Source organism: Rosa chinensis, chromosome 2 (assembly GCF_002994745.2).
Source record: "Rosa chinensis cultivar Old Blush chromosome 2, RchiOBHm-V2, whole genome shotgun sequence".
Taxonomy (NCBI): domain Eukaryota; kingdom Viridiplantae; phylum Streptophyta; class Magnoliopsida; order Rosales; family Rosaceae; genus Rosa; species Rosa chinensis.
In genome coordinates, this window is record NC_037089.1 from 12,152,154 (window position 1) to 12,161,905 (window position 9,752).

At 38.6% G+C, this 9,752-nt stretch overlaps 2 protein-coding genes across 3 annotated transcripts; one reads left to right on the forward strand and one right to left on the reverse strand.

The window, feature by feature from the left end:
* Positions 1-801: 801 nt before the first annotated feature.
* LOC112186438 (D-2-hydroxyglutarate dehydrogenase, mitochondrial) lies at positions 802-5,744 on the reverse strand. 2 transcript variants are annotated; one of them, XM_040514251.1, is made up of 16 exons: positions 5,607-5,744; positions 4,967-5,325; positions 4,659-4,760; positions 4,400-4,447; positions 4,208-4,278; positions 3,805-3,923; positions 3,451-3,546; positions 3,248-3,357; positions 2,984-3,064; positions 2,622-2,722; positions 2,289-2,397; positions 1,674-1,779; positions 1,398-1,483; positions 1,189-1,314; positions 951-1,074; positions 802-892 (listed from the first exon to the last, which is right to left on the reverse strand). In XM_040514251.1, the coding sequence occupies exons 1-15, from the start codon at positions 5,722-5,724 to the stop codon at positions 979-981; spliced, it is 1,728 nt and encodes a 575-aa protein (XP_040370185.1). In that variant the 5' UTR covers positions 5,725-5,744; the 3' UTR covers positions 802-892; positions 951-978. The 2 variants fall into 2 exon arrangements, with proteins under 2 accessions (XP_040370185.1, XP_024180638.2); XM_024324870.2 differs by having other exon boundaries at positions 808-1,074.
* Positions 5,745-5,747: 3 nt separating this feature from the next.
* Positions 5,748-9,149, forward strand: LOC112183702 (CDK5RAP1-like protein). Its single transcript, XM_024322053.2, has 3 exons — positions 5,748-6,197; positions 6,574-7,631; positions 8,188-9,149. The coding sequence occupies exons 1-3, from the start codon at positions 5,896-5,898 to the stop codon at positions 8,694-8,696; spliced, it is 1,869 nt and encodes a 622-aa protein (XP_024177821.2). The 5' UTR covers positions 5,748-5,895; the 3' UTR covers positions 8,697-9,149.
* The last annotated feature ends 603 nt before the right edge of the window (positions 9,150-9,752 follow it).

Below are 9,752 nucleotides of genomic sequence, written 5' to 3' on the forward strand. Positions count from 1 at the left end.
TTGCTCAAAGATCGATCTTTCCATTGTTCGAAAGATTTGGGAATTGGATCCTATTGTAACTACTTTGTATTGATTCCTATATATCTTGGAATAAGTTGGCCGACTTTCGTACTTCAGTATATGCCTTGGCCACTTGAAATGACCACTGTCGCTTGAACACATCACTACTTCCACCCAAATTCATGTATATCCCTATTAATGCCAGAACTGTGCATATATATTCCATTGAAAGTGGTTTCTTCTGCTTTTTTTTTTTTAGCTGTCTATCAGTATACCATTTTCCACACTAAACGGTAAAAAGAAAGTTCAGTAAAGATGAAATTCTCCCAGGTTGACTTTTCTCTTAAGTTTTCAATATGAAATTCTCTGCCTAATGCAAACTAGGAAGTAGGAATAACATATTCTAAACTTGATTAATGGAAATTTTCCAGGACAGTTTATCCATTGGAAACCTCTCAGGCTCAGTTTTCCAACGTTGATGATTGGCTTGGAAAGGAGAGATGCTTAAAATTCATTAGAAGTAATAATCTGACTTTGTTTCCACTCCTCGACCATACCCTAAATCATGTCTAGGAATAACAAGCTTCGCCTACAGAATCATGTCATTTCAAATTTTAATAGTTATTTACACATGTCTATCTTAATCGAATTGTTCGTATATGACACGATTAGAGATAGGAACAAGGAAAAACCATTACAACTGGAGGCAAGCATTATGGTTATGGAGGCCAGACTGATCAAGATACTATGCTTGAACTACTTGACAAAAAAAAAAAAAAAGATACTATGCTTGAACTACATAGCTGGTAGTTACAACTCAGGATAGTTTATTTCCCACTTTTGTTTACATGAGATCACATGACTATCAAAACCTAATCTTCAGAAAATGTATCCCACGATAATTAGTCCTCTATGTGAACATTAAGGATCAAAAAGAGTATTTACAAATCCCACAAATCCCATGTGATGTTTCTTACTTCAGCTGTGAGAATCAATTGAGTGCGGAAGAACTTTATAGGGGTTGAGTATTCCTTTTGGGTCCAGCATCTTCTTGATGGAAGCCATCAGGTTCACCTGTTCAAGCAGATTTGGTGTTTTAGCATTTCTACAAATCAAATGTACAATCTTATGGAGGTAGAGGGACCAAGTAGATCTCCATCTTGTCAATCACATAAAACTCTGACTCACAGTAGCAGTTGGCTTGCTGTAGAAAATCTTATTAGCTTTCATCAGTCCAAGGCCATGCTCTGCACTAATGCTTCCACGATGCGCAGATGTCCACTCGTAGACAAAGGGTTCAATTTGTGCCAAAGTCTGCAAGTTCATTGAAGATCATTAATTAAGCTGGAAAAAATAAATAAAACACAAATTGCTTTATAGCTGAGATAGGATTCCACCTTATCATCATACTGTGGAGTTGAAACATTAAGATGCAAATTGCCATCTCCAAGATGGCCATATCCAACTACATTAGCTGAATCACCTACAGATTTACAAATACAAAAAAGAGTATTCTCAAACTAATAGAAACAGTAAACTTCTGAAACCCAAAGACACCGAAGCCTAGATATCAAGTGATCACACCCTACCACTAAAGAGGATGCCTAGTGCCACTGAAACAAGAAGCAAAAGAATATTTCAAAAACTGTAAGCAACAAGAAACGGTCACTTACCAAGTCGTGTTCTCATTTCATCTACAAGATCGTACATCTTTTCAACAGGTAATGATAAATCATATTTGTAAACAGCACCAGCTTTCATCAATGCTTCTGGGACTCCCTGCCACCATATACAGAGACAATTGAAGGATATATTAATAGGATGTTTAAGGAAAAAATTAGATGGTCGCACACCTTTATTTCTCTGGCTAAATGACCAATATAAAGAAAATGATAAAAAGGAATATAGTAATACTCCTACAACAACATTTCCTGCCCCCAATTTGTTGATGAATAGCGAGGATAAGAATCAATAGAAACATAAAGGAAAAGTACTCATGAAACTCTCAAGGAAGCAAAGGCTGTTAATTTGATATGCTGAATTTTTCTTAACTAAATTGCTAATGAGAGGATTAATGCAGCCAAGCAGGCCATGGAGAGCATTGTTAATATAAGGGAAATAAACTTTTAGCATCATCAACAAAAATATCTAGGACCAAAGGCAGTAAAAAGCAAACTCATCAGGATTGTCTATATGAAGATTCAGTATCAATGCTTCACTCATGAACAAAAAGCACCCCATGAATAACCGTAAATATCACAATTCTCTGTTCCATAAACAAAGCCTACCTCGCGTATATACCAGAATGCTGATGCTTGGTTTATGTCTTGTGCTATAGCTCCATCAGAAATCAAACCACCTTCCATGGCATGAACTAGGAAGGCTTCAAGCTTCTCTCTGTCTCCGAATATGTCACATGATTGTGTAAATAATGAGGGGTCATTTTTTTTTACCATTAATTGTTTCAAGATTAGATATTTAAAATAATATAAACAACAATCGGAAAACTTTGGTTCAGCCACTTCGGAAATATAACAGAACCCGAAAGAAAATTAATATAAGCTAGGGCAGAAGCGCTCTCATTCAAGCAGGTGAAAAATTACAAATGGAAAAGAGGTTACCTATCACAAGTTTCATCACTGCCCGTTGTCTCAATCAAAACATAAAAGTTGTGAATTGTGGGAGGTAATGGATTGCGAACGCCATCCAAATGATTCAGAACCTGCTTGGTCAAAACAAGAAGTGTTCAAAATTATTGAGTTTGCACAGAACATGCAATTTTACAAGTGCTACAAATTTGATATCTGAACAGGACTATATTAGCATTGCATTTGAAAGAGTTAATGTAGTTTTCTAGTTGTAAGTAAGGATGTTAACCACACATTAAATTCCACAGAATTTCAAAAAATCCACAACAAAAAAAAGAGGGAAAGTCTGATATGCATCAATTAGGAAAAAATAAAATCGGCCAAAGAAAGCTGACCAAATCCAGAGCATGGCTATCCAAGAATTCAAAAGCAGATAGAATCTCCCCAAGTTTTCTCTTTGCTTCCACTAGAAGTTTCTGATAAACATGAGAGAGTAAGGTGAGAGCCACAATTTTTCTTCCCTTTGGAAGGGGGAAATTGGCTAAACAAAGTGATAAAATTGAAACAACTACGAAAACTGGATATCAACATCCGCATACTATAGGGCTTGTTCTGCTAAGATTCTGAAGAAGGACAAGAATTTCCAAGAAACTAATTACCTGGCAGCTAAAGTAGTCTTGGCATGCGAGGAAAGCTACATTCACTGAAAATAACTTTGGAGGGGTAAGTATGGAAACCTTGGTCACAATTCCCAAAGATCCTTCACTTCCTGCATCAGTGTTAAACAAGAATTTTGTGATCACATTCTCAATTGCAAATCATCGTCTTCCACACAAATAAAAATGAAGTGTTCAGTACACACCTATGAACAAATGCTTTAGGTCATATCCAGTATTATCTTTCCGTAAAGTCCCAAGCATGTCAAGAACATCACCATTAGCCAAAACAACTTCCAGACCTGTAAGATACATAAAATATACGTCAGTACAGAACAAATATTAGGAAGGATTCACTAAGAACCATGGACATTAAAGCTGCAGAAATATTAAGTTTCTAGCAAGTTTTGAATATGTCAGAACTTGGAAGTAAAAACTTATTCCTTTCAGCCGAAGTCAGGAAAAAAAAAAAAGTTGAGGGCATCCTAAACTCAGATAACTGTTGATGTTTGAAGCAAATAACTGTTCAACATCAAATCAAAAAGAGCAAAATTTCTCACCAAGTACGGTTCCATGAAGTGATCCATAGCGCACAAGGCGCAAACCACCCGCATTGGTTGAAACATTTCCACCAATCTGGCAGCTTCCTTTCGCACCCAAGTCCAGTGGCATAATAAATCTGAATGCAAGCATAAAGTGCTTAAATATGACAATAATGAAGATATGTTAGATTTCCACGAGGTGTAATACAAAAAGGGGATGTCTAAGAACACTCTAGAAGAGTATACAGCAAACTTGGAACCAAGCACGTTGCATAGCCAGAGATAAGAATTGTTAAAAGATGGATGTAATTACTAATGATGAAAAGAGCATGTGAGCAGGTCGGGAGGAGATATAAGTACCATAGGCATTTGAAAAAATTCGGCCTGTAAGCAAACAACGTGATAATTTACAGAAAATTACCCTTGGTTATCCAAGAAAGTAATCAGATTTTCCAATATGCATCCTGCCTCGCATACGAGTATACCACTCACCTGAAAGCAGGCATTAGGGAATCACATCATAAGCATGTAGATTTGGTGTGGAACCATTGCTAAAATTGACTTCAGGAATTGTTTGGGCACCAGAAATAAATAAGTGTCGCTGCATGTCTACCTTGTCAAAAGATATTACGTTATTCATCAAACTCATATTGACAACCACCTGAAAATGGACACCACAGAAAGCTTTTCAGGTGAATTAATTAGAATTATGTAAGATCTTTAACAAAACCACACAGCTTATCAATATTTTGTACTAAAATAACGATACATCACGTCACAAATGAAGCTATCATATCTGAACTATAGGTGGATAGAAAATGCCATCAGTAAGCACTCATATCCATGATCATCAGATAAGCAGAACTACATACTTCATCAAAAACAGGAACACTTCCACCCACAAGACCAGTATTTCCACCTTGGGGAACAACAGCCAAGTTTCTGGAATTACAGTATTTAAGAATCTGTGAGACCTGCAAGGAAAAAATAAATACAGAGAAGCCCTCAACTTATTGGGAAGTCATCATTTTACAACATAAAAGAGTATCAAATCGGAGACATATACACATGAAAACTAATGCTTTTAAGAGCTAGAAAGGTATAAAAACCCTGAAAAACTTGTATAGTAATAATACAATTCCCAGATTAGGAAGAATTCCCAGATTAGGAAGAATTCTACCTCCTCAGTGGACCGGGGTTGCAGCAGAAGCTTACTCGAGCCTCTGTACTTGTGCATCCAATCTGTATTAGCAATAGTCAGCCTCTCTTCATCCTCAACTACATTCTTCTCACCTAATATCCCCTTGAAATGGCTAATATCATCAGAATTCAACGTCGAAAAAGAAGCATTCCTCTGCACCTTCTCGGCCAGCGAACCAAAACCTCGATGCTGGATTCTCCTTGTATCGTCAAGAACACCCCTTTCCATACAATCCCTGAAATTTTTTCCCTGATATCCATACAAGCCAAAACATGCCCTACCATTCCACTTGCGGATAACATCATCTCTGCATTTCTTGCCAAAGCCATTCCCATAACCTATATGTGGGGATTCATTTCCTTATTAATTCAACAACAAAAAAAACCAAAATCCACATATTGATAGTGGAACAAAAATAACAGCATTATTGAGCTCCAATAACCATAAAGAACTCTTCTTTTTTGCATTCTTTTAGACCATTCTAACCACATTCCTTCATCTCATACGACATGTAGCTAGCAAATCAAACCCAGCTCTCTTTTTCCACAACTGAGCAAAAGTTTGACCGAAAATGGCTATAAAAAAAAAAAAAAAAAAAATTATGATCACAGTAAAGTACCTGAAGCGGAGCTGTGGATTGACTTGCCGGAATTAGAGCTCAATCGCCGATCAAAGACTGAAACTTTAGGTGAGTATCTGAGAAAACGACCGGTGGCTCTCAGCTTCTCCATTCTCATTTTTTCAGCTTCCCAACAAACTTGGTGTAACGTAGTTATACGCAACTGAATTGTAGGGTCATCGACGACCCGACCCGTTAGCCCTGGCCAACGAAACGACACGTCGTGATATGGTCCTAGTAAATCCCTATCTATGAGAACGAAGCAGGAACACTACTACTAGTCACAGTAATGGCGACCTCGCTCTCGTCTCTGTCCTCGATTTTGAACCAACCTCACTGCGCTCTCCGCCTGAAGCTCCAGAAGCCATGTCGTTTTGCTCTCCGGTTTCTGAATTGGAAACCGGAAGAAGCTTCCGGAATCCGATGCTACTACCATCGGCAGCGGACCACTACTCGGCTGCAAAGGAGGAGTCTTGGCTCCAGAAGCTTCTCTCAGTCGAGCTCTTCTCTTCCGAACCACTCCGACGGCCCCAGCCTCCGCCACTTCGTCGCCCAGGCCGCCGCTCTCACCGCTTCCGAGGCCCAGGCCCTGTGAGTTCACAGTTTCACACTCACACTCGTCTGTTTCTGGTTTTAGATGGATTTGGATTATGAAATTTAGGGCTTTACTGTGATTGTGTTGTGTTTACAAATGTTGAAGCAATAGTCTTCTGTAGCAGGAAATAAGTTCTTATAAGCATTACAACATTTGCTAGGAAATAAGTTGGAATGAATGAATTTTCAAGTAAATGTTGCGTTTATGCTTTGAAATGTTATTGTGATGTGTTCTTCTGATACGTTGATAGGAGAATTTGGAAATCGATATCTCGAATTGTATCCTGAACAACATCTTTCAATACCTGTGCCGAAATTTTGCCATCCTACAGTCTCTGATACTTGAATTTTTTTTTTATATTCTTGTGTCTAGGAATGTGGTAGCTCCTGAAGGTCCTCCGATAGGCCGCATCTATCATGAGACTTACGGGTGTCAGATGAATATTAATGACATGGAGATTGTCCTGTCTATTATGAAGGAGGCTGGATATAGTGAAGTTGTGGATGTTCCTGAGAATGCAGAGGTCATTTTCATTAATACCTGTGCTATCAGGGACAATGCAGAACAGAAGGTGTGGCAACGGCTTAATTACTTCTGGTTTCTTAAGAGGCACTGGAAGAGCAATGTTAAGATAGGGAGGTCGCAATCCACACGCCCTCCGAAAGTTGTGGTTTTGGGATGTATGGCCGAGAGGTTAAAGGACAAGATACTAGATGCAGACAAAATGGTCGATGTGGTCTGTGGGCCTGATGCGTACAGGGACTTGCCACGGTTACTGCAAGATGTGGACTATGGTCAGAAAGGGATCAATACTCTTCTTTCACTGGAAGAGACTTACGCTGATATTAGTCCAGTTCGAATCTCCAAAAATTCAATCAGTGCTTTCGTTTCTGTTATGAGGGGTTGCAACAATATGTGCTCTTTTTGCATTGTTCCTTTCACAAGAGGCAGAGAGCGTTCACGTCCTGTGGAGTCAATTGTCAGGGAGGTGGGAGAGCTTTGGCAAGAAGGTGTGAAAGAGGTGACACTGCTAGGCCAGAATGTAAATAGCTATAATGATGCCTCTGAGTATGAAAAGGAAGCTGAAGCAGGAACTAATTGGAACTACAGTGAAGGATTTTCCAGCTTGTGTAAGGTGAAAAAAGTAGGTTCACGTTTTGCTGATCTCTTGGACCGACTTTCCACAGAATTTCCAGAGATGAGATTCAGATACACATCCCCCCACCCTAAAGATTTCCCTGATGAGTTACTCTATATAATGCGAGACAGACATAATATTTGCAACTCTATCCATTTGCCTGCTCAAAGTGGTAGTAGCAGAGTTATAGAAAGAATGCGTCGGGGCTATACCCGGGAGGCATACTTAGATCTCGTGCAAAAGATAAGGAGGATTATTCCAGATGTCGGCATCAGTAGTGATTTCATATGTGGTAAGAAGTCTTAAAACAGTTGTATACAATTTCTATATACTTGCTTATGGAACTTGGACAATGCTTGTTGGACTGAATTTCATTCTCAACTACGCATTTTTGCCCTAAAGTGACTGATTCTTAGCAGCAACCTGTCACATTAGAGATATATTTTGTTCTTTTTACCTTTGTCTAAAGAATTGGAACAGTCGAACAAGTCATACTTTGGTGTATATTGTTTGCCCGCTCTTCTCTAGTTTATGCTTTTTGCTTCTTCTTTTTCTTTTTCTTCTTCTTTTTTTTTAATATTTATTTTATGGATCATTTTCTAATTCAACTGCATTGTTACTTGCTTGCAAGGCCATTTCATTTTTCTATTGCCTAATTTCAGTGTTTGATCTGGCTTTTATGAATCTGAGATGAGAAGCTGAAATGTTGTTTCTTGACAATTTTCCACCCTTTTTTGCACTAGAAGATTTTAATACATGTTTGCATGCCTAAACTGTTACTTAAACTTTTTTCCTTTTGTTTTAGCATGTGTAGTGCTTTCCCTCTTAACTAGTTTGATCTTTTTCAGGATTTTGTGGGGAGACTGAGGAGGACCATGAAGAGACAATAAGCCTTGTAAAGGCTGTGGGTTATGATATGGCTTACATGTTTGCATATAGCATGAGAGATAAAACCCATGCAAATAGAAACTATGATGATGATGTTCTGGAGAAAGTGAAGCAGAGGAGGCTGACTGAACTTATTGAAGCTTTCCGTGAGAGCACAGGCCAGTGTTATGACTCACAAGTGGGAACTACCCAACTTGTATTAGTAGAAGGACCTAATAAGAGAGCTCCGGATACAGAACTCATTGGCAAGAGTGACAGAGGTCATAGAGTTTCTTTCATCAATGTGCCATTACCAGATCGAGATGCTGATTCAAATGAGGAACGGAATCCCAAAGTGGGTGATTATGTTGAAGTCCGTATTCAGAAGTCTACAAGAGCGTCACTCTATGGAGAGGCAATTGCTATAAGCAAATTGAGTTCTTTTTATAACATCGTGAATGAAGAAGCTCTTGCTTGTGCAAGTAGTTGAGCTGTTCGGCAATGTGCTGGCATAATTTTACTTTATATATCTCTACAGAATTACTTCATTCATGTTTATCAATGGTTGAGGTGTGGATCAGCTTCTTGCTGGAGGGTTGAGAATTTGAGGCTGCTGGTAAAACGATGATTGGTTCAAAATTATGCTTTTTGTCATCCATTTCCCATGGCGAGACTCTATCGGGGTATATCTTTGGCATCCTGACTAACAAGTGACAATCTCCAGCTTCAAAATGGTTTAGATTTTAGAGTGCTACTGCAGCGTTTTGATGTGATATAAAAGTTTATGCATTTTTATTTCCCAAATTATCTTTGATTTGGTTTGATGAATGTGAATTCAGAGATAAATACCTCTTCAAAGATTGTTGCATAGGGCATGAAGTTTGCTTAGTGTATCTGAATTATAGAAAATGATCAAGATGATCAATTCTATTCTTGGTGTAAATTATTTGCATCATAATTGATTGTCAGGTTCAATTACAGTTTCAAATACCCATTGACTGAAAAAAAAAAAAAGGTTAAATTTTTCATTCTATTTCTAGTTCCTCAATGTTCTTCCCCAGCCAGTTGAAATGTTTCATTTTCTCTTCGAATCTATACCAGGAGTGCCTTCGTCTCTTACACGTCCAAAATCATCGACTGCTGTCCATCACCGTTGACATAGTCAACCATGTGTAAATCTCTCTTATTGTGCATGACGAGTGACTACTATTTAGAAGAGATAAAAACACATAATTGTATGCAACTGGAAGGCCGTGCTGGTGGGGAATCGGACTTCCTTAAAAAAGGTAGCCCTTTTGACCCGAACGATCCCAACAGGATTGACAATGATGAAAGCGGTCAGAAATAATGCAAATCGGGTCTGCATCACAGAATTCGTCCACTGATTGCCTTGCACTACGTGTTTCTCTCAATTGTAATCATAACCCAAACAGCAAACGGAAAGTGGTCGATCATTATGAGCATCACCAGCACTGACCTTTCCACATGCAGCTAATAGCAGCCATCCATAGAAAGGAAGAACACACTTCCAACCCCATCGTTGGGT